Raw genomic sequence first — 27970 nt, 5'->3', positions numbered from 1 at the left:
CATTTTAAACTGCCTCGCAGGTTGATTGCATTACAGACACAGTGGATCCGGTGGGTAATATCATTGTCTGCGAACATATAAAACACCTTCAGCTGGTTTGCCATAAGAGCTGTCAATCTCAGTTTGACACAATTTCCCCACAAAGGAAATCTCAATAACAGCTTTATTTCTTCAAGAGACCATATTCTCTTAAAAATTGTAACAGAAATAGACAATGTCTTTCAGTCTTAGTTTTATAGGGAGTTTTTTTAAAACAAACAAAAAAAAAAAAAGCTTGAATGAAGGAGGATCGAGCCTGAAGAAAACTTAAGTTTTCATTTAATTCTGTGTGCTTCTGCTACGGCCAGTGAAGATACATAAAAATACAACAATACAGAAAACAATAAGGCTTTCTTTTAAAGTCAAGCTGTAACATGCTCATCACAAAGGTAGTTGACATTTTAAGATCTGTAGAAGAAGTTGACAGTTTTTATTAAACCAAAACGGGTGTCGGAGTCATTCATTCTTAACGTGGAAATAAAGCCTTAACGAGAAGCGTGTTAAATCAGTGGAACATAACCTTTGTCCACAACCTCAAAGCCCATCTCCCAAAAGCACAAAAGATTTCTGGGTAATCGCATTACCGCCCTGCAGGGGTCCTATGATCTTCACATGCCTGAGGAAGATACTAACCGACAGCTCTAACCAGTCTTTGAATCATTTCGTTGAACATTATAAATAGTAAATCTTTATTTTCTCAACCCCACAAACTCAAGTGAAATCTAGATTGATGAAGGCTTTGATGAATCTGCCTTCAGTGAGGCCTCAGATTAGTTTCAAAAACAGCTTCAGAGGACTCAGTCATTTATTGGGGATACATTATGTTAACATGATCCAAGGAAAGCAGGAACATATTTAGCACACAGACAGCCGTGATGTTTACTTTTACGTACTGCATTTCACTAAAAGAGGCCAACATGAACATGAGAAGAACTTCCAAGTTTTCAAGTGCCCTGTGTGTTTAATATTTTGCACAAAGACAATGACCAATGAACTATTTACCAAGCTTTAACCGAGACAAAACAATATTTAAAGCTCAACAGAAACAAAACTCCTGCTGTGACGCAGCATCGCTACACATCCTCGTCTGTTGATTTGTCATAGCTTGCCGTTGGTCGCCAAGGTTACAAGGCTCCTTTTAGATTGTGATTCGTCTCATCCACACAATAGTCATGGCAACTGTACCCATGGAAATACAGTATTAAAAGACAATGTGCGAAGATAGCAGTAATGCTAAGCATGCGTTCAAGCTTTCAGTGGTCAGGACATACATGTCATACAAGTCTTTTAGCTAAGGCAAGTGTATGTACAGAAGCCCAGCACACTCCCAGGCAACTCTTTAATAAAACACTATAGGCTTGAGCTTTCTGCATTCTGTGGTCTGCTGATTCACTGATCGTATGCACGTTACAAGAAAAAGTCTTCACATTATCTCAACTGTCTAAGCCCTCTCGTCTTTACAGAGTTCTTATTTTTTTTTTTCATGCACAATGGCTTTTATGTTACTATACAATTACTTTTTACAAGATACGAAGGTAACTCCATTTAAAGAGGGCTGTAAATTACTTCCAGTCTTATTACAACAACGACAATATAGTCACATCTTACATCCTGAGAATTTAAAAAGTACAAGAAACAGACTGTTGGAATCATTTAGGAGCATTTGACTGCAATAAAACGAAACCAGACAGAAATAAGCAATAATCATAAAATCAAGAGGAAATTTGCCTATTCCTGCTACCAGTTTTTGTTTAAAAAAAAAAAAAAAAAAAAAAAATGAAACATTACCACAATTTTGGTATTTTTGTTGCTTGACAGTTTACACTGCTATGTAGATATATGGGCCCTTGTACAGTTAAAACTACATATAAATCTAGAAATGGGGCAGAGCAGAATGGTTTTTGATATTGCCCGATACATACCTCCTGTACATACCGGGTTAGTTCTTTGCCCTCTCAGTAAAGCATCCAGAATAACTGTGGCAGCCGAGGTAAGTTGCACTTTCTGCAGGGACAACTGCAACACAATCCCCAGCTACCATGGCGGTTAGCGATCATCCTTACAAATAAAACGTTTTACTCTTTTAGCTACATAGTGTCAGAATGACCACAAGAAACTTAAATATAAAAAAAGGTCTTGAAATAAACTATTGTCAACATTAAGCAGGCGTTTGTGACCCTTTCGCGTCGGCCCATTGTCCTCAGACTTTAAGCGCTCTGACAAAACTCACTGAAAAATAGATGCATTTAAACTTTAAATATAGTAAATACTTTGCATTTTCTATTTTACTTTACTGACATCACAATACTCCTCACGTGATAATAAACAAATCCAATTCTGTGTGTGATTAAACTTTATATGTTGTGGGGTTTCTTTTTAAGAGAAGGTGCTGGGTAGGAAGTGTTCAAGGTGCAGTTATGTCAGGAGGAGGAGGGGTGGGGGTCGTCAGGAGAACCACCGTTTAGCAGCCAGTGTCCTTCATATTGGTGTAGGAGCTCACTCTTAATAGTCAGACATTTAACATCACTGAATGCATCATTGCGAGATCAGTAGTTCTACTTCATATCAGTGGGTGGAAAGGAGCAAGGCTGCAGTAGATTTTTTTTAATATATGTATATAATAAAACATTCTTTCCCTCCATCACAGCTCATTGGGGAGGCGCACACAGATGTAATTTCTCGCTCTAATCCACTTTTGTCCCCTTAATTCACCCCTCCCCCACCCTCTCTCTGCACCTCCATGCCTGTCTCAGTCTGTCGCCCTCAAAGCGTTGCATCGTGGTGGACTGACTGCAGGCAGCCTAGCAGCTGGTAATAAGGGCTGCCCGGTGAGGCCACGGTCTCAAAGACGGACTGGAAAGCCCTACGGTCCAGTTCCTCATCAATCTGGTGCTGGTAGAAATCCATAGCCACGAGGCAGAACAGGTTGACATCCACCACCTCACTGGAGCCCATCCGGCTGATCACATGTGGCAGTCTGAGAGCAAGAGGTGTTAAGGACAACAAGTTTGGTGAGCGGCAACACATTTTGTAGCATTGAGAGATGGGACACATCAAACCAACAGTCAGCCACTTCCAGCCATCAGAAAGCATCTGTGACCTTATTCCTCAGTGTGCCCCATACAGTTGCCAGTAGACGCCAGCATTTCAGCCAAAGCAGCATGTTGAAACAGTGGTGGATCATCTGACTGTTCAACTTAGATAACAAGTGCACAAAATGAGAACCAAAAAGTAACATGTTGACCCAGTTTAAAGAGCATGCAGAGGGCTAATCTCTCTCTTTCTATACATTGAAGTACACAGGTATTAAAACATGATCTAAAAAGAATAAAAGCATGGTTCATGAGACCGGTGCTGTATGAGGGCTTCTCAAAGCCTCCTAGCTAATAATAGCTCTTCCTGTTTTCCGGTCTTTGGCCACACGTTAGCCATACTCTCTGGGCTGTGCTCCAGCGGCTCAGACACAGATATCAGAGTCAGCCGTCATCGTTTGTTTGGTGTGTACCCGCTTTTATTACACCTCCGTGCTACCAAATACAATATCCTAAATGACAGTCCTGCTCGGGAGATTTACAATATGTTCTGTAAGGATACAGGGCTGAGATCCACTGGGAGGTGGACGCCGAGACAAAGAAGCAGGAGAGGCTCCACATGGCCATGGCCACCGGTGTCCTCTGAGTGAAGTTTGACAAAGACAGCAGCACCCAGTCTCGCACCATCGAAGACTGGCCCGTGGCATGGAGTGTCTGGAAGACCTGGAGAAGAGTTCACAGCAGAGAGAGACGGGGATCAAGTTACATCTATAAGGTGGGGGGTGAGAGGACCGATAATCTGAATAATAACAATAAATACCTCATGTAACTACCATAGGGCAGAGTGGTCCAATCACAATGTTAATATGAAAACAATTCCCCAAAACCATGTAAACCATCAGTTCTGAGGGTAAAATAAATGCATTTCTTTTGCTCATGTTTGCCCCATGAACTTTTTTCTTTTTAAAAAGTCATCAGTTTGATGCCTCACACAAAGATCTACGGTCCATCATAGTGTAGATGATCAAGGGCTCCTTTCGACTTGTCAGAATTAGATTTCGTCAATTAAAACTGGAAAGAATAATACTACTATTCTAACAAACAGTCATCACCCAAAGTGACCATCCTGGTCTCATTTACAATTTTTCTGTTTTTCCAAGGAATGTGACCAGAAGCCAGTGTCTTTGCTTCACGATTCCTAGAATTTATTGAAATTCTAGGCTTTGCTTGCTTGTTGGGTAAACTTGGTAGCAGTAATAAACTTTTGTCCATCACAACATTTGTGATCTACAGCAGGATCTTTAATGTCTTCGTTTGGGATGAACGGGTGGCTTCTAGATTTGAATGTACTCAAACCTTGTAAACGACTGTTGCCATGAATTGTGGGTAAGGTTGCTGATTGGACAGGAACTCTCCGATGACCTTGTTCATCACATCCTGTGGCGGAAAGAAGTCGTCTAGAAACTGGGGCAGGATCCTGGACACCACCCGCGCCTCGCTGGGTAAACCCTTCCTAATCCTGCCAGCAGGAAATTAGAGTTTGTAAAGCAGTCAATGATTTAATTATTATAACTATACAAACCCAGAAAAGTCAAAGGTTTAGAAGAGAAGAGGAATGCTGCAAAGTAAGGGATTCATGTTTATTACAAATGCTGTGTGAAACTTGTAATAAAGGGTGTGTATACCTGTCGAAGAGCACAGAGACCCTCTCCATGGCAACAATGATTGACTCGCTGTCTGGGGCTTGAGGGTCAGCATGGGCGGGGCGGCTGGCAGGGCTGGCCTTCTCCTTGCCTGAGGAGAGACCAACATGACCCGCCGTGACGCCCAGCGTCTCCGCTACAGCAGAGCCAGAGTCAACCTGACCTCTAACCCCTGTCGCGTCTGAACCCGACGCAAGCACCGCTGAGAAGACGAGAGGGGGAGGGTGGCACCGGCCGAACCAGTGGGATAGTGGTTAGAGTGGGAGTCGGGACACTCGTATCACAAGGTGATTCAGATCAGAATTTTGTTGACCTCAAACAGAAAAAGGAATTTCTGGGAGCTCCCTTCAGCCAAATGACATTCTTAAGATTTTCTGTAAGTGACTGGTGCTGCCAGCCTTAAAGGGATTTTCAATGCTTTGTCTCCTTGGTATATTACACTCTAGATTAACCTGTGACCTGAATGTGCTACCGGCGAGCACAGAACATATGCAAGGAGATGTAAATCGGTTTGCGTTTGCAGGAGCAAGGATTTATGGAGAGAATTTGTCGGCTAGCTCTCGGCGACAAAGAATTGCCATGTAGGGCATTAGCGCAAGGACAAGGACATGCTAAGAGTTGCTAGAGTTAGTGGGAGGGAGGGGGGGCCCGACGTAGGGGTTAGAGGTAGGGTATATCAGAGGTACACAATACAGTATGTACTACATGCAGGAAGCAAGCGGATGTACTAGACATTATGCATAATGAAATAAGATTTAAAAGGTTTGTTATGTTGTGAACACAGACAATGAATGAAAATCACTAGTGTTACCAACATAAACTGATACTAGTAGTGAATGTGGAGAGGGTTAAACTGGGTGCAAAAGGGGCAGGAAAAAATGGAATGGAAACTCAGTCAACCACTGAACTTTATTAGCTCTACACTGCATAGTAATGTTAATCTAAGATGAAGACTGGACACTTAATATCAGAGATACTTCTCATGTACTGCTAAAGATTAAAGTGTAGTTTGATGCATGTACCGCGCATTTACTGCCAGCGCCATGCTATAGTAGCATTAACAAAACGAAAAAAATAAATACATAAGCCACTGAGCTAGCATTTCAGCAGAAGCAGCATCCACTCATATCCACTGCTGCTTTGCCAAAACTGTCCTTTTGCTTCAGCAAGTGATGACTAGTGTCAGTTGCCAAATGACCATCTGAAAACCATGCAATACATGCCCAGGTCTGATCAGCCTGTGGTGGGTCTGCCTTGGTTGAGGGTGTCTTAAGATAAAACACATCCATATTTCTTTTTTCTCCTCCCTCATGAAAACAGGGCTATGAGGAGGTAGAATATGCTGCCTGATCCTGCGCTTCTTACCTACAGCTGGATAAACAGAAGACTTCTCCAGCACCTAATCCTATCCAGCAACCCTGTCACCTTTCCTTTCCAGTACCAGAGTCTAGCTCGGCTTGGTAAAGTAACCCCAGTATAGAATGGGACTTATTACACCTCTGGAGTTTAACATGCGGCTATGCCAGTACAGCTGATGTCATCACTGCATCAGCCTCAAGAAAGAGAACCACTGAAGTGTTACACTACTGTTCCATGCATCCATGCAGGCGAGTTAGCTGATAGTTTGAAGCAATGTCAGGCTTGCAGCTGTTTGTGAAGGCCGGTCACAGAAGCAACAACGGTAGCACCAGTCATAATGATAAACATGCCGGTGTTTAAGCCATTTCAAATTAGCACTGATGTTAAAGCTTTGCTTACCAGTGTACATGCAGGTTAACATGAGGCCCAGGGCTGCCATGGCTCTGTGTGGCGACGGCATGTTGACTCTGTCCACGCTGAGTTTGACCAGCGCTTCCCCATCCACACGCGACAACTGCTCTGACAGGAGGAGGCGTTCCAGTCCACGAAGCACACAGTGATAGATGACGGAGGGAGTCGAGTCCTCGCTGGCTGACACCATTACGCCACACAACTGGAAATGGAAAGATGGAGAAATGATGCTTCTGTGCTTATGATGGACAGCAAGAAAGGGCAACGTTTGCTTTTTCATGTCATTTTCATTCCATTTCATAGTGTCGGTAATATTTTAAACATGCTTGCTTTACTCCAATTAACCTTACCTGTATAACTCCAGCCATAAACTCAGCTCCTACATCCAGAGGGTAGTTCTCCATCATGTAGAAGGCCACTGCGCACATCACCAACACATGCTGCTGGTTATGCAGATTCACACAGCTGCAGCATAGAGACATGAGATAGAAAGAAGGGAGGAAAAATGAAATGGACTGAAAAAAAATGGTCTAAAATACCCATGGCAACACCTAGTGGTGACGAGTTGCATTGCACCTAATTAAGCTGGAAAAACTAATTGATTAAAAGATCCTCTTACAGCGTGTGGGTGCATGGGGGGTGCACACACTGACATTAAACACTGACTACCTAAAGCTCTTTCATCACAAAATCAGCTCATTAGAGGATGAAACGAGGTCAGCGCCTGCATGAGACAAGAGAACTGGAGCAAAACTCACTGAGCAATAGCCCTGAGGTTGGACAGAAGGTACTCTGAGACCGTGGGGATAAGCTGTTTGGCCGTGTCGTCCAGAAGGTCACATTCCAACACGTACAGCACACCATGCAGGGCCCCCATGCGGCTGGGCAGATGGGTGCTGCGCAGGGTCGTCTCCAACAGGCGACACACGGGCTCGGCTATTGCTTTGTCCTGGCAATGTACATTTAAAAGGTTTTACACATCATCACAGTATCGGCTTAATCGTACAATACTGGTAGTCGTCAAGCACAAATCCTTATCAGCTCTACTCACCATGCCCAACACAGCAGCAGCCTTGCAGATGGCAGGCACTAGGTATTGGTTCAGGATCTCATCCTCTGGTGGGTGGAGCTTCTGCAGTTCCATCAGGGTGGAGAACATCATGTCAAACTGGTTCCTCTCTGTGAACAGGTCCGACACTGCCAGCAGCTACAGAACAATGAGAATGGACAGATATTGAGGAGTGGGTCGAGTTGGCCTTCTGATAAGGGCTTAGAAACTTTTTCATATTAGAGAACAGAAGACAAAACTGCTTAGGAACAGCGGTGAGGCTGAGATCCTGATTAAGTATGTGCATCGTCGCTCACCGATCGGACCACTTCACTGATGAGGATGGTCGGGGTCCTCCTGTTAGTTGGGGAACCAGGGATAAGCCATTGGCTGTAGAGCTCCAGGAGGAACTGAGAACACGAATGAATATCCACACCAGCACGGTGCTTCCTGAAAGCCAACACGGACACTAGGTTAGGCTTTGTGTGCTCGTGCCTTAGACAAACAGAAATGGGTCTGTGCAGTTGTGCGTTTATTTGTCCGACCTGGAGTTTATAGGGGACATGGGTGGGGATGTGGGAGCTGGAGTGTCCGCCTCATCTTCTTCGTCCTCACCCCACTCTTCCTCCCTCAGAGGAGTAATGTTGTTACCCAACCACACAGAATGAATGGAAACCTGGAGGGAGACATGGCAAATAAAATACACATTGTGTATCATTAACCATTTCATCTGGCATACTGCCTGTCAATAATGTCAAAACTCTTCCTTGTTCCTGAATCTCTTACCTGCCCCAGTTTGTAATCCATGTTGCCCATCTCCCTCTCAGTGTTGATTTGAAGCAGTAGCTTCTCGTGGCTGATCAGCGTACCTGCTGGAACAAATTAACAAGTGTTCAATTGAACAAGCGCTGGATGTTAGAGGAGTTGAGGTTAAGTGTATTAATGCAACCTCTCCATTACCTGCAGAGGCTGCTGACAGTGAGGGCACAGGGTCCCAGGCGTGGTACGGGTGGTACGTATGGACGTTGTCTCTCTTCGACACAAGAGCCTGAATCTCTCTCTCCACTTCACCTCTTATCACCGCAAGCTTCCTTCCGAACCTGGGCGGACACAAACACACAATCTGTTCAGCACATGCTTATTTTAAGCTCCCAAACAACAAACAGATAGTGGCTGAATAGATACCGTGTTTCCAGGGCTTTGAGGCTCTTGTTACGGGGCTGCTGTTCCAGACAGCTGACTGCAGGGTTACCAGCTGTGGGCAGGGTCATGGCACTCAGCACCAGGCTGGTGATGGCCTGAACTGCCAGCACATTCAACTGGGTACGCTCCAAGTCCTCCTAGATGCAGGTGGAAGAACGTCAAAGAATAAAGACAGTCAGGAACAGAATAGGAATAATATGTACAAAATACTTTTGCAAGATGGTTCAGTCCATCTAAAGTAAGGAGTTACATGATGAGTACATATACAGAAGTCATAAACCAGCAGTATGTTTTATGAGTGACCTCTATAGTTGTGTGTATACCTCCTGTTGCGTCTCCTCCTCCTGGTCCATCGTGATGGGTTGGGTGACCAGCACCCCCAGCAGAGTGGCCCAGGTCTCCTCAAACTGAGTCCTACTGCTCCAGCCTAAATATACAACAAACACAACCAGTGCAGATGAGAATAATGTTTCTCATTCACTGAATGTGGACACAAGGGGCAAGTGTGTTATCTTTACCCAGTGTATTGATGCGGTAGAGAAACTCCCTGAAGACATCCTTTTCCTGCAGGAAGTCCACAGGGATTTCAGGTAGCGTTGTGCCAAATTCTCCACCTGGCTGAGGGGACCAGCCCAGTTTCCAAACCTGAACACACACACAACGTGCATTAGAACAAAAACATGTGACCGTATCAGAACTGCCAGCAGCATTTTTTCCCCAAACACTGACCAGTGGAGGCACTCGGGTGAAGCTGTTGACCAGAGGCAGACGGGACAGACTAATAACTATGTTGCGCAATGTTGGCGTGAGAAAAGCAGGGAACATGGAGTTGCTACGGTGACCCAGGGAAAGGATGCTCTGCAGGCCTTCCACCAGCTCCGCCATGATTTCACATGCTCGCCACTCGCACATGTCTGGAACAGAGTTATTTTTTGGTCAGTATTTTTTCTCTACTTGAAATCAAGTCAAAAAGCATAAAAGCAGCATTCAAGTACAGCAATTACACATAATATAGTTTCGTAGTTTCTAAATGAATCCTCACGGTTGGCATGTGCCGAGTCCACTTCGTCTTCTTCAGCATCTCTTTTTGACTTTTTCTTCTCCGGATGCAACAGCTGGTTACCGGGACTCACAGCCACTAGGAAGTCAAAGCCAAAAACAACTGTAGCAAAGAAAGTATGGAGGCAGTCGTGGCATTTCACCAAACTTAACATACAACATGGAAAATGTACCAGGCATCTCTCATTACCTGCAACAATAATGAGGCGTAGGCAGTAGATGAGAGAGCAGGTGTGCGTGGTGTACTCTGGTAAGGAAAGCTTGTTCCAGACGCAAGGCTGCTGCAGGGCCAGACACAGGCAGGACAGAGCCCACTGCAGGTCCACACTGAGGGGCAAGCGGTCCTGGAGCAGATGCCACACTACAACCTGGTCAAAGAGAGCACCATACATGGGTAGAACAATCATTTTAAGAGTGGGTGCAAAGCAGTGATACGATACTTCAGTCCACACAGAGATTACCACTTTGAAACATTAAAGATCTTTCTGATGTGTGTTTAATATACTATCCTTTACCTCAGTGGCAGTGCAAGTGAAGGAGGTGATGAGATGCTCCTTGTCAGAGGGAATATGAAGTGAAGGAGGAAGCTGGCTCACACTCAGCAGATACTGGGACAGTGCTCTGCAAAGCGACAAAACCTTGGAATAGAAACCAGGCTCATCTGAAAGAGACAAAGTAACATGAGGTTAAATAAATCGTCTAAAAGATAATCGAGTTGAATAATGCGTTGATTCTGCAGTCGGACTCACCATAAACCTCCCCCAGCTTGTCCCAGTAGGGCTCTCGTTGGGCCGGTGGCAGAAAGGACTGATGCGGAACAGGAAGTGAGCCGGTAACCCCCGCTAACTGTTCAAGGGTCACCTGCAAAGCCGTCTCCAACAACAGTGAACCCTGACCTCGTGCCAACCGCTGCACTCCCATACTCAGGCATGGACACAACAGGCTTAGGTTGAACTCCTGGGAAGCAAAGACAACCAAAAGTTCAATTGTTAATACACGTTGAAATTAATCAGAACCTTTACGAATATTTATCTCTGAGGTTTAATGTTAAATTATGCACACTGTGGATTTGCCACATCTTTACCTTGCAGCTCATGATGTTGAAGAGATCAGCAGGAGGTAGTTTGGTAAGAAGTTCCGTTGTCTCCAACAGGGAAACGTCTCCACGAAGACAGCACTGTGACTTCACCAGAGCAACATACCACTCCTGAAAAAATAAAAATAAACAAATTTGAGCCAAAATATAACCTTAGATTTCTCTTTCGTGCCTTGAAATCATTTGATGATGCGATAGAGTTTTTGTTTTTATATGATTTGTTATTGAGGTCTATGCGACTGTGCAGACTCACCTTATCTGCAATGACCAGTTCAGGAGCAGGGGGCGGATCCCCATCTAAGGGGTGTGATGTGACCGGAGGAGTGGGGCTGCTGGTGTCAGTCACAGTGGCTCTGAACCTGTCCAGCAGGGAGTAGAACCTCTGATGCCTAAGAGATGAACAGAGGATATATATAGATTTCTTAAATGATAACTGACCCAGCACACACAATTTTAAACCCTTAATAATCCTAAGGAAAATAACATCAAATTAATTTGCTATGGGACACTATATTTGCACAGACACAACATGTGCATGTTAAAGTGTAGTCACAGGTAAAACAAAACAGCTGCACTACTCAAGGTTACCTCTGAGCCAAGCCACTTGTCTGCAGGTATTCCTGGATCCTGTCCAGTTCCTCCACAGGGAGCTGGGCTATACTGTTCTGGAGGGTGGAAGGATACACACAAGAGGAGATGAGTCAAACATTACATTACAATAAGGGAGTCTTCACCAGCTCCCCATTCATGACAAAATCCACACAGCAATGAATTACCTGTAGCGTCTCAGCCAGCAACATCTCTACCCTGCGACACGCCAGTGTGTCAACCATACGAGCCAGAACCCTGAAGGGCGTACTGAGCAGCTTGTCCACATACAGCATCAGCAGAGATCCAGACTGACTAAGGTGGATGCCCTCCAAACACTGTAAAGTCTTCTTCAGCATGGTAGGCTACAGAGTAGAAAATGGAAGCATGGGAGACAAAGGAAGGGAAGTAAGAAGTAGTAGCAGTATGATGGTGAAGAGGAAATGAATACATGAATGCATGTCCTAATGTAAAGGAAGTCAAGAGATTAAGTTGTGGAAATACAAAACAAAGATAAATGGATGTCATCTTACAGTAGTGAGGTTGTCACAGCGAGACTGAATGGCCTGGATGAAGAGGCCACTGGCAGCTGAATTGCGGTGGACAGCACTGATGAAGTCCTGCACTGGAGGCTCATGGGAAAGGCTGATGAGGTCACGTACGTGATTGACAATCAGCCAGGTCAGATGCTCAGAGTCATGGAGGTTCTGACACTATAAAAAGGTGAAAGGAAGAATAGAGTTTAGTGCTGTGAGGTTGGGCACTGCTTTATACTCATTACTGTCAATGTTTGAGAAGCAAGGTTATTAACATTACATCTATGATGTTTGGTTCCATTTAGCACACAGGACATATCTGTAGCCTTACCACATAGTCACAGAAGAGGATTAGTGCGCCCCGTCGTACAATCTCTCTGTTGACCATTGCTAGTCGGGACTCGGGCTTCTCCTCCTCACCCTCCCCTGAGGAGTGAGGGCTCAGCAACTTTGTGCATGACAGGCTTTGTCTTCTGATTGGAGGAAAAGAAGGACCAGAGACAGACTTAGTCAAAACAGTGCTATGGTTTTGCAAAATCTGTCACCACTTTATTTTGCAGTTCACAGGGTAAGACGATTTCCTTCATTTTAATAAAACTGCCTTCCCTCCAAAATCCTTTAATATAACAACATGGCCTAGAAAAATAGACGTGACATTACCAAGTCCTTGCTCTCTTATTACCTGGGCGTCTGATGAACCTCAGCCCACCAGGAGTAGTTGGTGTAGTTGATGATGAGGAGGACCTGGCACCAGAGGAGCACCAGGGATGGGTGGGTGGTGATGAGGCACTGCACCATGCTGTTCAGACCCTCTAAGGGGTAAAACATGTCAGCCTCAGTGCTGGTCTGTCCACCACCACTCTCGGACTTCAGGAGACGGCTGGCTGCAGCCGTGATCCTGCGAAACATTCCTGGGCAGCAAAAAGAGACAAGAATTTCATGTTCAGTAAATGTTCATGTGCACTCAAAGCACATACATAGCATGAAGTCCATTTTATGACTTGGAACTGAAACTGAAACGATGCTCACCACTTTTGAAGACATGTATGAGACACATCAGAAGTGTGCCCAGCTGCTGGCAGTAGAAGGTGTGTTGTTGCTCAGTAATATCCACTTTAATCCGCCTGGTGGAAATGTCATCCAGCAACACACCAACCAGCTGGAGGAGGAACCTACAGGAATGAGGAAACGACTCATGTCATAACAGAAGGAAAAGACACAAGGACAAGGCAGTAGCTACAAATACAGCAGGGGTCAGCAGAAATACCCCTCATGTCCTAAAAGGTACTGAATACACTCTCTAACCTGGCAAAGGTTTCCTCAGGTGGAGCCTTTTGTGCATCACCGTTAGCTTCCTGGTTGCTGAGTGTATCTGAGGGCGGGCCATTGGGGGAACAGCTCTGCTGATGTAGACGGCGGATAGTGTGGCAGGAGAGGAGATGTGGAGAGAGCGATAGTTCGTGGACCCGGGACAGGACAATGTCCTCAGTGGACTGAGAGACTAGTACCCTGAGCACTGCCAGGATACCAGACACCCACAGCTGGACTGTAGCCACAGACGCCTGGAGGACGGAAGGTTTGATTACAACTCAAAGATCTATTTTTCCAGTGTCAAATGTCCAGGTCCTTGTGCAGAGATGAGATGTCTCACCATGGTGGATGGAATGGTGAACATACTCTTGAGCAGCATGTCCACGGGTCGGAGAGAGGAGGGCGCCACAGTCTCAAACAGAGTGTTCAACACTCCTAAAGCCTCCGGAGAGTCCAGATGCATCTATGAGCACGACATACATATGTTTATTAAAATATGATAAACTGTGAGATTGTAATGTCATTATACAAGTTGTAATCTGAGTGAAAAAGAGTCCTCACAGACACACAAAGCTTAAAACATTTACCTGCTGCTTCGCAATCATGGGAAGAATGACGTCAGCAATCTGTCTGGACAATCTCTTCCACTTGTCTTCATTCTCTTTGTGACACTGCTGCAGTACCAGGATGAACATCTCCAGCACCTACAGGACACGTGAAAGAACGTAAGCCAGAGAAAAGAACGGTGGGAATATCCAATCGCATTCATGAGTAAAACATACCTGATGGTGCTGTACGAGTCTGAGCAGCATGGAGACCACCACTTCTTTCTGCGTGTCCAGCTCTTTGCCCGCATCCGCTTTGTTTGAGCCCCTCAACACAAACAGATCATGAACTATCGGCTGCAAGGCTGGAATGGCTGCAGAGGAAGGAGGCAAGTAAGTATATCTGTACAAATTACTACAGCTGTTCACTAAAATTAACTCAAAAACATCCGAACAAGTCAAAGGGTTTAAAAAGAGGCAGAGGAAATACTTGTGCATGTATATATATTGCTTGTGATGCTCTCACCATGTGTGACAGCTTTCCTGCCGCTTGCCATGATGCCATCACACAGCTGGATGATCTTGGGGATGCTGATAATCTGCTTTGAGTGGTAACGCTCATACGACAGCAGCACCAGGAATAAAAAGATGTTGGGGATGATGGCCTCAGAATCTCTGTTATTGAAGAGCAACAGTTATTAGTTCACATGACAACCTTTTAAATATTTAAGGTAACACAGCTAGCGAAGGTAAGATTTGATTATTTATGTGACAACAAGGAATAAGGCTGCAGCAGATTACAGCTGGGGGGAAAAAAAAAAGTTACCTGAACTGCCCCACTTCAATGTACTCAAACTGCTTCAGGACAAAGCCTATAAACACCTAAAACATACAACGGCTTAGTGAGCTTGATTCCGTAATCTGATGTATTTTGCAAAAATAAAAAAGCAGTCAAATGTGTACATATTTACCTGATCCGAGTCCAGCAAGCAGTAGTTGACTCTGAGCTGCACCAGCTGTGCAAGCAAGTCGAGCACCTGTCTCTGCAGGTTCACAGAGGTGCTGGTGGTGTACTGTTTCAAAGCTTTGATCACCAGTGGCTCAAACAGTCTGATGTGGTTGTGGATTGCATTCTGGTAAAAACGGAAGGAACGACTTTCAGAACAGCAGCAAACACACTGGTCTTGATTTAAAAAAAAAAAAAAAATTTTACTCAGTACAATCTCAAAATGAAAATGCGGATAACACAAGCACCTTGTCCCCTCTGTGTCGCGTTGCATTTGCGATGTTAGACCTCAGCTGATTGGACGCTTTTTGCATCACGTCAAACCATCTGAAAGTGGAGCAAAAAGTAAACACACACACTTATATAACCCGACATGCACACAAATGTGACTCTCCACTCATACAAGAGATCCATATTCCCACAACTCACCCAGACGTGTCCTGCTCCTGCTCGGCCTGCACCATGTTACGAAGGCTGGCATCGGCGAGAGCCTGGGTGAAGTGGGTGTACGGAGCCATAAAGCAGTAGTGGTAGAGGCCTGGTCGCAGGCTAGAAGAGCCGAGACGGAGAGCCTTGCCCTGGGAGCGGCTGGGTCCACTCAGGACACCCTCGCACTGAGAGGCCAAGTTGGTCCCAAACAAGGTCTTCAACAACTAGACAAGACAACTTTAACTATTAGAGCAGGGTATATTCAGTGGGATTCTATAATTCAGCCTGCAAATATCATCAAGCAAGAATTATTATTTAGATGTAATAATATTACAAAAGATTCAAGTTGTGCAAGACTCAAAGATGTGACTCACGATGAGCAACATTTTAAGATTTATTTATTTTTTAAATGAAGGGGTTTTCCACAGCTAGTCACCAGCACAGACACACGAGTTCACAGCAGGGCTGTCCAGGTCTGTGCTGTGATGCAGTGGAAACACTTCATCATGGCTTGGAACAACACAGTTTGGCTAAAGCAGACCACATCAAGCTAATGGAAAGTGATCAGATTATTACCATTCTGAATGATGCAAATCGAGGTACTTTCTCATGAGGGCTTTTACCGTCACAGGACTAACGATTACCACAAATGCAACACTGCCAAGCAGTGCTTAAGGTCTTAATAGGTTTTTAATTTTTTGGCTAAACCTGGAAATGCATTGTGTAAAAGAGACTAAATACCAGTCATTCAAAAATCATGTCCCACACCATCACCATACAAATATGAATGTATGGAACCATCGCACAGGAAACCCAACGCCTTTACAGGCCCTGTCGGCAGGAACCAGTCTCACTCTGTGTGGAGTCGCACCAGTTGCAGCACACTGCTCAGTGCTATAACCATAAAGACTGCCACACACGCACACGAGAGAGTAACTAAATCTACCTACAGCACATAAATATTCAGATTACTGACCTGTTGTACACAAACTGTAGCCATGGTTGGTTCTCTGGAGAAGCAGGACTTGAGGTAGCCCAAAATTTCCTCCACACACTGATAAAGACACACTTATGTTAATTAAAGCACATCACTCAGTCTAATACACAAGCCCACCTCCCTCCTGCTCCCACTGTAAGTGATGTTTACCTTGCCGATGTCATGTAGCGTGGCAAGCTCCAGCAGCTGTGACAGAACATCTAAGGTGGCACGTAGGAAACTTCCAAACTTCTCCTGGCTACTGTGGAGGTCCAACGTCACCTAGGAGTCAACAAATGCCAATAAATACAAACTACTGAAAAGCACCACTCAGGGTACAAAAACACTTTCCTGCTACGACGAAGGTTCTGACCTTGTAGTTTGCATGTGTGGCCTTGAGCACGTCATGGAGCTTGAGGTAGGGCGGAAGGTGGTAGAAGCTGCCAAGTGTGGTGGATTTGTTCACAGCCGTCGACCCCGTGCTGTCCGCCGGCCTGCCTGCTCAGACAAAAGCAACAACACGCTAAATATTTTGACACTTGGAGATGAGCTGTATCTGTTAGGTGAGGTGTGTTACCTGGGTTGGCCTCACTGCTTTTCTTTGGGCTCATAGGAGCAGCACTTGGCTCAGCAGCCTCCTTCTCCTTGCCTTTCCTGCGAATGGGACTGAGGGACGGGGTGTTGCTCAGGGAGGGCAGAGCAGCCTAGAAAGTAGGGAAGAAAATACTGAACTGTAGTATAGAACACCGATAGTAGAAACCACGACTAAAACAGAATTGCCTGTAGCATGCGGGTTAAACATTCACTTTGACTGTGCGCCTAACAAACAGTTCCTCTTCAGCCTTGCCTTAACTGCTGGTCCTGGTGGTGTGTCATCAAGCACATGGGCACAGATGTTGAGGATCTTTAACAGGTGGGAGAAGAGCTGTTCCACCATGGCCACCACCGACCGTTCCGACAATGCTGCCCAGGGCTCTTCCATCTTATTTGGAGCTCCACTGGTGTTGCCACTGCTGCCCTCCTCCTCCCCAGCCCAGGGGTTGCGCATGCATTTGGGAGCCACAGCTGTGAACATGATTAAGAGACTTCTTAATCTACAAAAGTGTCCTTCTTTGTCCTAGATAGTTTTCTTGGAGAGAAAAAACTAGATGCCATCTACATGAACAAAACTGTAAAATCTTTAAGTAGATTACCCACCAGCAAGCAGGTTGCCAGAAAGCATCAATGCATCTTGATGTGCAGAGAGATCCAATGGAAACCAGGCAGAGGACAGCAGAGACAGCACCATGTTGGCCATTCCTACCGTCAGAGTCCTCCGATCAGAGTCTGCTGCAGACGAGGTTGAAGAGGCTGGAGTGCTGTTGGGATGTGACAAACTGAAAAAAAAGGGGCAATAGTTGAAGAAGAATTAAAGAGCAAGAGCACTATAATCCAGTGTATAACTAAAAAATGATTTCATAAATGAGGGAACACAAACCTGAGGGCCCTTCCCCTGCTGCGATTAAGACTAGAACGGGAAGAAAAGCTACTACTGGAGCTAACGTAGCCACAGTGCCAGCCTGTGCTCCATGTGCTGACTGGAAATTTTGTAGCCAGTAGACACAAAGCCTCACAACAGCCAAACTGCAGAAAAGACAGAATAATAATATTTTAAAGCACGTTAAAAAAAAATACACACCGCAAACCATCTGCAGAGGGGGAAAATAATGTTAAGTGTCACGCTTTAAACTCACAGTGAGGGCTCTGGAGGTAGAAGAGGTTAAAGCGTGGGAGACGGCAGTAACAACTCTGGACAAGTTGTTCTCCAATGTGACATCGGAGACGGTGTTGGACAGGTTGTAGCCTCGGTACGTCCTGGCAGACAGAAGGGGCTGAGTCACTCGAACATTACATTGAAATACATTTGAAGAGGCAAAGCTTGGATAACTGGTACAATATGGCACATCACGCCTAATAGGCAAACCAATGATCTTGAGAAATGAATCACAAACAAAGTTGCTGTATGCGTGTACCTTGTGATTGTGCTAACTGTGAACTGGGAGGGGGGCTGGGTCTCGTGCATGAGCAGCTGCAGGTAGACTGAACTCTGCTCCCGAGCAATGGCCACCACCGGGTCCACCTGACCCTGGTCACAGTCATAGAACAACCTGGAAACCAGCCTTAAAAGAGACAGACATGAGGAAAGTTAGAGGATAATGAAAAAGAAAATAATTCATTTATTTAAAAGTGGTTTGTTTTCAAAGAATAATGCACGATATATAATGTACCTGCTGACAGCAGAGGCAGCTACGTGCCGTACTCTTGGATCATCATCTCCCAACAGAAGTATGACTACATCATTCAGTACCCGGTCTTGGAGCCGGAGACGCTAAACACATGAATGTGGGTGGGGGGGAGAAATAGGGCTCACAGTCAACAGATGCTGCATGTGCAATTGTGCATTTTAAAACATTTCAGCACTTCATTAGCACAGCACAGATGAAAGACCTTACCCCAGTGTAGTGATGATCTCCTTTGTGTAAAGCCTCAGTTTTCCTCTCCAAGAAATTCACTAATCTGAACAGAAAAGAATGAAAATCTGTAATTTCCAATTGAAAACCATTGAGGTGTTACAGTGGTTATATACACTAGTTGATCTACATCATATACGTTCTGTCAGTTTCTCTTTTTTAAAAAAAAAAAACAAAAATCAAACAATTCATTCATTATATCCAAGGCTGGACGTGGGTTACAGAGTATTGGTATTGTAAGTATTGGAGTTAGTGATTTGGAAAGTTTCACCCACCGAAAGTCTAACTCAGCCAGAGTCTCTAAGAGCTCAGTGCGAACAAGCCAATATGAAGAATCCCTCAGAGCAAACAGGTCTATCACCAGTTGCAGCCCCAGTTCACTCAGGGTGCTGCTGCACAATGTCATGATGCAGTGCTGAAACACAAACACAGAACAAGGTTAGACTCAAACACACACACACACACACACACAGCACAAATGAATGACACAGGCGTGTCTTACCCTCACTGCAGAGCAGGCCATCTTACAAGTGACTGAGGACTCATCTTTCAGAGCTTTCTGGAGCAACGGCACCAAGTCCACCAGGGACAGAGGGTTACCTGGAGCACAGACAGACGAGCAAGATGAGCAAAATTAAACATTGTCCAACCAACACAAATTGCACAAATACACACACAAACCTGTGGCACTCTGCACACTGGCCAGCCAAGTGTGTATGTTGTAACGCGTTTTGTTGAGCGCGGCCTGTATGATGGCTCCACAGAGGATGGCTGTGGCCCCTCTGATCTGAGGGTCCCCATGGTCAATGAGGCACAGAACGTCACTGATGTACTGCTGATCTGAAAGGGGGCAGAGAGAAGAGTCGATAATGCACTAATGCAGTGATCGGTTTATGAAATTTCTGAATTTTAGTCTGTAAAGCTGATTTCTCCACCCACATAATGTTTGTAGTGGAACGTTGCGGTTTCGTTGAGCAGTCGCTCGGTTAGGAGCCGATTATTATCATCATCATTTATGTTTGGACAAAAGAGCAACGGCCAATGTCATCCATGTCCTCAGAGGAACATAAAGCTGAATTTGATCGACAACATGGCTCCATAGCTTTTAAGACCATCTGATTGCATGTATCCGGTTCCACTCACTCACTCTAGAGCTGAGTCAAACAATAACATGCAAATACAGACCTTCATCATACAAGATATTTTACACATCACAGTAGGTACGTAAAGCACAGTTAATTATTAAATTCTCACGGTTGATTCAGTTTAGCTGCTTAACTCTAATCCAGAGATTGTGCTGGTTCACTGTTGTAGTTGACTAAGAAACTTAAAGAGGACTGAGCCATTCTTAATGTTATTAACCTTTTTTTTGGCTTTTCCCACTATGACACGTCAAAATCTTAACTGAATTAGTCAAACTATTCACATTCAATGTTCATGAACAAAATACTAGTTTGAAATAAAGGTTAATTTTACCTGCAACAACTCAAAGATGTATCAAACCTTCTGTCTGCACAGCTACCTTCTATCTGAGATGTTAACCGTTTTCATTTCAGCAACAAATGTTTTTTTCTCCGTGTCACAATGCAAAGTCCTCATGTCTGAAACACTGTTGCAGTGTGAGGCCTCAAATATCAAGGATCCAGCTGAGCAGGTGTTTTCACTTGGTGTCTCATTAGACTCGTACTCTCCTCAGGACTGTGAGTTTGATTGACATCTACTTCACTCCTCACTTTGCATACATCTCATTGAGCCCCACCCACTTCAAACATGGGCAGAAATCACACTGGCTATACTGAAACACGTGAGTGTTACAGCGTATATATATCCATACTGAAAATGTTAAAATACTGATGTAGTAATATGGGCATAATGAGCTGTTTGTCATGCCATTTTATCCATAAAGCATTTTGCTGTTATTTATCCACTCAGGTGTCCACATTATCTATCAGAGTTCAGAATGTGTTTTACTCCTACCTTCTACTGGAATACCGTCCAGCGGCTCCAGGTAGAGAGAATTAAAGAAAGCTTCAGGATGCAGCGCTGCTGCTGCTCCAACACAGCTGACCGCCAAGGCCTTCACGCTCACACGCACCTCTTTGTCAGGGATCAGACCTAAAGGAGCAAGAAGCAAACAATGGTACACATGGAGTGTACAAACATGGATACACAACTAAGAGATGGCATGAGAGGTTTGAAGCTAAAGTTGTATTTCAAAGGGTTTCAAATAGTTTTACTACTTTAATACTCAAATGTATTGTGGGTTTTTTATACAAATGAGTCAAATATTGTTGTTATGATCAACTTGATTTATAGTTGTGGTTTTGAGCAGTTTTCACAGCCACTGACCCTTCTTTTCTCCTGTCAGCAGGAAGGAAGCAGCGAGAAGTCGTACACAGTGCACAAGTGGCTCCACCCCCTGGTCGGTGTAATGTCCTATTGGACCTTTAATTCGTGATGGCTGATCAAGAGAAAGAGAATAAATTTGTCATCTATTTTTTGACGTCCACTTCCATTGTAAACCATCAGCGTGGAGATTTCTGAGTCTGTGTTGCTTCACCTTATTATCGGGTTCAGGTTCAGCAGGTTCGTCCTTTGGGATGAAGCGATCCACGCTGCTGTCTGAACCCTGACGGTTGTGACCTCGACCTTCGAAGAGATGAGGCTTACTCAGAGCTGCATGCAACACACAAACAAACAAAGTTATTACTGACTTGCATCAATAAGCAGAAAGCGTGTACATGTGTAGGTCTCTACAGAAACATACCGAGCGCAGTCTGCAGGAAATGCTCTCGGGATTCTTCTTGGGTGGAAGATGCTGTTCCTTCATCTTCCTCATCTTGTAGTGTTCCAATCTGCATCCCCGAGTACTGACTCTCACTGCCATCCAGGACCTTATGTTTACACACAAAATACCAACATCTTCAGAAAGGAACAAATCATAACGTCATACGGCAATTTGTCTGGCATGCACACAAAGTATTTAATCTGGACTCAGCGAGTTAGATTTGTTGGATTGAAAACAAAGACACAGCACAACAAAAAAAAGATTTAAAAAAAAAGTTTTCCTATTAAAAAGATCTACTGAATCATGCTTGGTCAACAAAATTCACAGCAAATCAACTGCATACAGGAAAGGGCACAGGCTTGAGAGAGTCAACAATCCAGAGGAAGAGCAAGCTTTTGATCCATACTGACCCTGAAATTAATTTTCCCCCTATTTTGTTTCTTATTATGATGAACTACTTCATGTAAATGATGTTTAGGTCGTCTGTCTGATCTTTCACAAGAAACTAGTTTCTAGACAAGATCTCTTTCTAGCAAGATGAACCAATACATTGTGTTTTATTATCCGGGTTTAGCTTCCGCTGGAACAAAAGCCCGTCACAGCCTCTCCAAACACAATCTGAAGGAAAATGAAAACAATTGGCCGTCATGCCTCCACTTTTGAACTTCATTGCAAGCCAGTCACATGGGATGTCAGAGTTGCTTCTTTCAAAAGCGGCAGATTTTTAGGAGGGAACAGGGAATCACTCAAAACGAGGGAAAAGACAGAGGCATAATGTACTGTCAATGACAACGGGAGGAGAAAGGGATCACAAGTCAGGAAGATTCTGTGCATGGATTGAGACGAACAAGCCAACGAAAAGCCAAACGTTTCTAGAAAAGCAAGCCCCTCGGAATCTTTTCAAAGCGACCAAGTGGCTGACCTTGTCGCTAGTGCTAGAGGAGGAGGTGGTGGCATAGAAAGAGGAGGAAGAGGAGAAAGAGAAAGAAGACGACGAAGAGGAAGCAGAGTAGACAGAGGAGTCGCTGTCTGTGGCATCGGGACCCTCGGTGGAGGTTGGCGAGGGTGGGGGCGGCTCGATCGCCGGTGGCAACAAAGCGCGCGACTGCGACGAAGTGAGGAGAAGGTTAAAGAAGAGGGGGCAAGACCAGAGGGGTACAAGTGATAGAATGGACACGTTTTCGTGGTTTGCAGGAAGCTCATCGGGTTAAGCAGCTACCCTCAAAATGATTGACTTTAAATGGAACCATGACACCTTTTCCAGTGTGTTTGGAGGAGCAGTTGAAAAAATATATAACAGCTTATCTAGAATCACACAACAAGAGGTATAAACCATATTGGTGAAAAATGTAAGGTAATATTTTTCTAGCTTTTGTATGAGAGGATATTCACATAGTAACAACAGGTTATGTTATCACAGTGTTGTATTACAGGTGGTTTGTAGCTTTGTTGCCATGCTAACAAGTATTGTGAGTCCTCAGTCCTACGAGCTGTAGCCAGCTGGTAGTTGTGAGCTGAAATAATAGCTAATAAACTGACATGTTTAGTTTTCTTTTTAGCCAAGGAGAAAATTAATTCCTGAGAAAGAAAAGGAATCAAAAGCGTTTCCCAGTATTCTTTCAGCAGAAAAGTGTCGAGGAATCCCGTCCGCTTTTAAATATAACCTTCAAGCTATTTTGCCGAGGTCATAACAAGACCACCTTTTTTAATTACTAACCGTCTATATTTAATGTTCTGCTTAATTTGGGTATATAATGGTTCATATTAACTTTTGATTCAACTTGCAGAGAAAGAGCGAAAACTTGCAAGATACATAATAATGTAGTCCATTCTACAAACCATAATTCTGTGAAGTGTAGCACCATTCAGACATCAGAGCCACATGGTTCAGACTTAATTATAGAATTACATAGTAATTAAATATTTAATTGTCTAGGGAAGCACACCGTCCTCTGCATTTCACTCACACATAATAATGCATGTTCAAGCTACAAACTGGGACCAAATTAAATTTCACTTGCATGCGTGCGCCATCACACTGACCAGTTCTGCTACATCCGAAGGGGTGACAGCCGAGTCCGGTCCCTCTGTGGTGGTCTGGGACGAGTCGCTGGGTGGAAGTGATTGATCATTAGTGCCCAGAAGCGCTCCACCTTCTCCTAGGGGCCCTCCCTCTGGAGTGGCGTTCTCTGGTGTAGTGTAGTCCGCCGTCTCCGGGGTGACGTTGGCCCCCCCGCTGGAGCTCCGGCTCAGCATTTCCTCCTCGTTGTCGTTAGGCGAGTCGGGAGTGCCCGATGCAGACGTCCCACCTCCGCCAGCCCCCTGCTCTGAGGAGGCACTCAGGTCCACAGAGTCGCCGGGCTGCAGAGTGTGCTGGGAGGAGCGGGGCTGCTCCGTGATTATGTCCACCTGTGTCGTAGTGGAGCCGTCTGCACCAACAACTGATGCTGAAGTCAAGAAACATACAAAAAATATTGTTTCAATCTTATTCTTTTTTCTTTCTTGACGTGTTGTATTACATTGGCCTCTTAGTAGGTGAATCTCACCTGTGAAGGAACCGGCAGTAACCTCGGTCCTTTCAGGGTCATCCTCCAACCCATCCTCCTCTCCAGAAAGAATTTTACCTGGAAATAACAGATTTATTGTCAACACAAGTCATCTGCATTAACACCAGCTTAAGAGGGCAAAAGACACTAAATCTGTGCAGTGATATGCAGAAGTTGCGTAAGCCCTGACTGAAACCTCAGTAAGTGGATAGTGGTGAGCAGAAAAACTGTCATATATTAGTCACCTCTCGGTTTCCTGAGAAGAAGTGGACTGCAGGAAGACCCTCCCCCCGCTGCAATTGGCAAGAAAACAGGAAGCAGAAACAGGAGGTGAGGAAGAGAATAGCAGCAAAAGCTCAGAAAGACACGTGTGAAACAATTATTTAGAGAAAACGAGATGAGTTAGGAGCAAAGAAAGAGGCCACAAATATGGACCGAAGCAGAAACTAGAGTGGAGCCCCAACACAGTTTGTTGACTGAATTCCTGAATTCTAAGCGACCTGGAAAGTGGATTCCTTTACGTCCCAAGTGAGCGGTGACTCTGAAATGTCTTTAAATCCCATATCATGTTGTACAACAGGGATCTATGCATTTACCAATAAGCTCAAGGATGCTGCCAGATCGAGCTCGGTTCTCCGTGTCCTGACGAAAGACGGTGGCGTGTGTGACACTGCCGGCGGTGATGAGCATGTGCAGAAGCTCTGGTGGGGGAGTCCTGAAAACCTGCTGCAGAAGCTCCAGAGCAGCTGTGACCACGTTGTGATCCCAGTGCTGCGTGTAGTGTAGGGTCAGCTCGTAAACCTTCAAACACACACAAGAGTTGTTACGGAAATAATTACACCAATAAGGTCAGAGGTGAAAGCGCATTTTCTGATATCTACACATTCACTCTCACCTGTAGTAGTTGTTCAGGTGTTGGCTGTACATCAGCTTCCTTCCTCATGACTCCAAAGCTTCCCTTGAGGCTGGTGGTGTTGACTTGCTGCTGTAGCAGAGGCATCAGGTAGCGAAGAGTTAACAACACCCCCAGAATCAAGTGACTGGGATGCTCGTCATCTACTGGAACAAGCAGACCTGGAAAACAACAGAAAGTGTGTTTCTTTGTCCTATTTGACTGTCTGCATTGTAGCTAAACACGATTTGACATCAAATTAAGTCAAAGTAAAAAATAAAATGTCCAGACGTCCAAAATCTGCCATCGTTTAATCTGACGTACCCAGGAGCACATTAAGGAGCCAGGTGTAGAAGTAACTGGTGCGTCTGGAGTGTTGACACACACTGACGGCTGAGCTGGCAGCTGTCCGTCTGATGGTTGGAGAGCTGGATTTCAGGTTGGCTACAAAAGACTTCAGCAGTACCTGGAACAAAAATGGCTTGATGACAAAAGAAAACGAACTTCTAGGACGAATGGACATGCACATGTCCTCGTGGACAGATGTGCTATCAGTCTTGGCATACGCATGGTACCTTGATCTCACTATCATTTGCAAAGTTTCCCAAGGCTGCCATGATCTTGGGCATTGCTGCAGCCAGTGTCTCCTGCACCGTCTCCTCCTGTCGTTTGGTGATTCTTGTGAGGCACGGCAACAGGTTGACCAGATAGGGTCTACGCCACAGGGGAGAAACAAAGGATGTATGAAAGTATGAAAACAAATCAAAAACAAGGACGGACAAGAACTGAGCTTAAGATCGCTTGTGATGCCATCACTCCTACCACAGACAACTAAAGCACGAAACTTTTAAAACTGTAGTGTTTCAGGTTACATGGATGAAGTATGATGCTACTTTCATACCTGCATTTCTGTGGTCTAATGAGGTGGGCAAGCTCAGCAAACCTCCACAAAGCTGCCCTCAGGCTCCGAGAGGCACCATTCTAGAGAGGTACACAAACACTTTTGAGCATCTCAATAGGAAACATGTAAAGCAGCAAACTTTTAACCTTTGTCATTAAAATAGTGCTGCTGCATTGAAATGTCTCACTATACAGACCCTTGTCATTACCTTTTTAATTTCTTTGTACAGTTCCAACTGTAGTCTGGGTAAGTTGGAGTCCATCAGTGCCTGAAGATGAAAATAAAATGAAATTACCAAGAGCAGCGTTAATGATTCAACCAAAACATACAAACAGGAACCCTCTTACTTTGATGATTTTGTTCAGGCACTCATCAGCTACCATCCGGACATCTGATTCGCTGTCATCACTGCAGAGCAGGAACATCTCCATGGCGATGCCGAGCAGTTTCTGAAATTCTGGGGATGTTCTGCTTTCAGGGCAATAAAGACGATAAGTCAGGAAACAACTGGACATTCATAGTGTGGAGTTTGACGCAAAATGCTTCACAACAGTACATAACAACTATCCATCAATCGTTGTAGCTGCATTGTCTAAAGGAGCCTTGGCACATTCACCTCTCCGCGAAAAGGTTTGACTGAAACAAAACTGACTTAATTTACTTTATCGGGGCCTACCTCAGTGACTGAGCAACAATGTTTTCGCATATTGTCAGGCAGTGTGTCACTCTATCCTTCTTCGTGGCAGCTTGCTCCTTCTTTCTGTGAGGAGATAAGAAAGTAAAAAGTAGAGACATCAACAGAGAGAGATTAGGTTTAGGAAAATGAGGCTGTTCCTTCAGGAAACAACTTTCTACATCTAAACAGGGCCTGAATTAAATTCAGTTTGGCTTATAGCAGAATGGATAGAACACAGAACATAATGAAGTCTGTGAACCCCCCCAAGAAACACTGCGACACAGCCTTCTTCTGTGCATGTTACGGAAAAGAGGGCTGCTGCACAGATCCCCATGAGAGCATGTGTGAGACGTGTCGAGTGTTGAGTATTAATGAAGGGTTACACAGCATTCCAGTTTAGAAATTAATTGTTATGTTGTTACATTACTGAAATGTATATGTATTGATAGATTTATTACAGCTCTTCCTATAATCCTCCTCAAGTACACAAACACTTGGGGGTGACGTCAGTCCAGGAAGCCCCCGCCCCCACCCTCCGATGTTAATGCACCTGATCAGCAAGACAAGATTATATACTGTTTATAACAAATAACCCCCTGTGCAAATAACCACGTATACAATTAAGCTGAGGACGTTTAAATTTGTCTGCCTGTGCCTTTCACATGTGCGTGTCCATCACTCAATCTCCTTCCATGCAGGCTACCACTCAGCTAGCCTCATCCTGAGAATCTGCCCCGCTGAAGAGCACATCACCACAAGGGAGACGTCTCAATGTCCGGCAGCAAGTAGTTGTAACATGTCTGAGAAGTTGAAATGAGAGTCGTTGGTTGCTTAAATATGAGCGTAACAGGTCATGTGTGACCCCTTGGTAAGCTACTAGCTAGAAGGCTGCTAGCCAGCTAAGCTAAGTGTAGCCCAACGGCTGCTAGCTTGCTGCTCTACCGCCGTTGGACATGAATCCACTTACTGCCTCTGGGCAAGCTCCTCTGCGGTCGGTGGCCCCTGCTGCTGCTGGAAGGACTTCAGAGACTCGAATGCCTTCATCAGTTTCTCCATGGTGGCCATTTTAGCAGTCAACAATAAGCAGGCTGGCTAATATTTACTATGTGAGCTAACTAGCTAGCACAGACGAGAGAGCAAGAGAGAGCGACCAGAGAGCCAACACTGCCCGCGACAACTACTACCGGCTTCTCTCCGCCTCCTCTCTCTAAAATATGCCTCTTAATCTTTTGCACAATTATTCCTAAATGAACCAAGTGTAGGTTGATAAGGAGCCATCTTTGACGCGGCGTCGCGTTCCCCAGACAAATCACACC

The 27970-nt window shown here is 44.8% G+C and overlaps 1 protein-coding gene and 1 non-coding gene across 10 annotated transcripts; both read right to left on the bottom strand.

The window, feature by feature from the left end:
* Positions 1 to 301: 301 nt before the first annotated feature.
* htt (huntingtin) lies at positions 302 to 27970 on the bottom strand. Of its 9 annotated transcripts, none has more exons than XM_047579136.1 (67): positions 27622 to 27970; positions 26655 to 26738; positions 26326 to 26449; positions 26187 to 26246; positions 25979 to 26058; positions 25653 to 25791; positions 25402 to 25543; positions 25081 to 25259; positions 24782 to 24986; positions 24431 to 24478; positions 24186 to 24263; positions 23683 to 24086; positions 21619 to 21745; positions 21412 to 21527; positions 21201 to 21312; positions 20829 to 20966; positions 19533 to 19691; positions 19354 to 19451; positions 19127 to 19266; positions 18834 to 18897; positions 18609 to 18709; positions 18354 to 18500; positions 18075 to 18195; positions 17819 to 17964; positions 17539 to 17717; positions 17189 to 17406; positions 16919 to 17045; positions 16715 to 16839; positions 16513 to 16623; positions 16342 to 16419; positions 15366 to 15589; positions 15185 to 15263; positions 14902 to 15063; positions 14757 to 14812; positions 14457 to 14605; positions 14168 to 14304; positions 13973 to 14089; positions 13726 to 13848; positions 13380 to 13636; positions 13104 to 13246; positions 12757 to 12985; positions 12406 to 12547; positions 12072 to 12251; positions 11727 to 11903; positions 11539 to 11615; positions 11204 to 11339; positions 10939 to 11061; positions 10604 to 10811; positions 10370 to 10515; positions 10045 to 10222; positions 9838 to 9933; positions 9525 to 9709; positions 9314 to 9440; positions 9119 to 9222; positions 8778 to 8932; positions 8553 to 8692; positions 8379 to 8464; positions 8138 to 8268; positions 7910 to 8042; positions 7596 to 7751; positions 7303 to 7493; positions 6895 to 7009; positions 6533 to 6746; positions 4757 to 4976; positions 4428 to 4590; positions 3634 to 3794; positions 302 to 3016 (listed from the first exon to the last, which is right to left on the bottom strand). In XM_047579136.1, the coding sequence occupies exons 1-67, from the start codon at positions 27717 to 27719 to the stop codon at positions 2803 to 2805; spliced, it is 9582 nt and encodes a 3193-aa protein (XP_047435092.1). In that variant the 5' UTR covers positions 27720 to 27970; the 3' UTR covers positions 302 to 2802. The 9 variants fall into 9 exon arrangements, with proteins under 9 accessions (XP_047435092.1, XP_047435099.1, XP_047435093.1 ...); XM_047579143.1 differs by having other exon boundaries at positions 4757 to 4865; XM_047579137.1 differs by having other exon boundaries at positions 8379 to 8461.
* LOC125004814 lies at positions 16152 to 16281 on the bottom strand. Its single transcript, XR_007112391.1, has one exon. It is a non-coding gene; the product is annotated as a small Cajal body-specific RNA 14 (non-coding RNA).

This window comes from Mugil cephalus, chromosome 2, assembly GCF_022458985.1.
Source record: "Mugil cephalus isolate CIBA_MC_2020 chromosome 2, CIBA_Mcephalus_1.1, whole genome shotgun sequence".
In the NCBI taxonomy this organism is placed as follows: domain Eukaryota; kingdom Metazoa; phylum Chordata; class Actinopteri; order Mugiliformes; family Mugilidae; genus Mugil; species Mugil cephalus.
Note: the sequence above shows the minus strand (reverse complement) of the source record. Positions and strands in the feature narration are given on the sequence as shown.

What these genes read in the sequence shown, in the direction of transcription:
- htt (XM_047579136.1), bottom strand. Translation starts at nt 27,719, where the DNA reads ATGGCCACCATGGAGAAACTGATGAAGGCATTCGAGTCTCTGAAGTCC. An exon ending in CACCTGAACAACTACTACAG is followed by an intron (nt 24,987 to 25,080) that starts GTGAGAGTGAAT and finishes GTGTGTTTGAAG; the next exon opens with GTTTACGAGCTGACCCTACA. An exon ending in CCTGAGGAAACCTTTGCCAG is followed by an intron (nt 13,247 to 13,379) that starts GTTAGAGAGTGT and finishes TCATTCCTGTAG; the next exon opens with GTTCCTCCTCCAGCTGGTTG.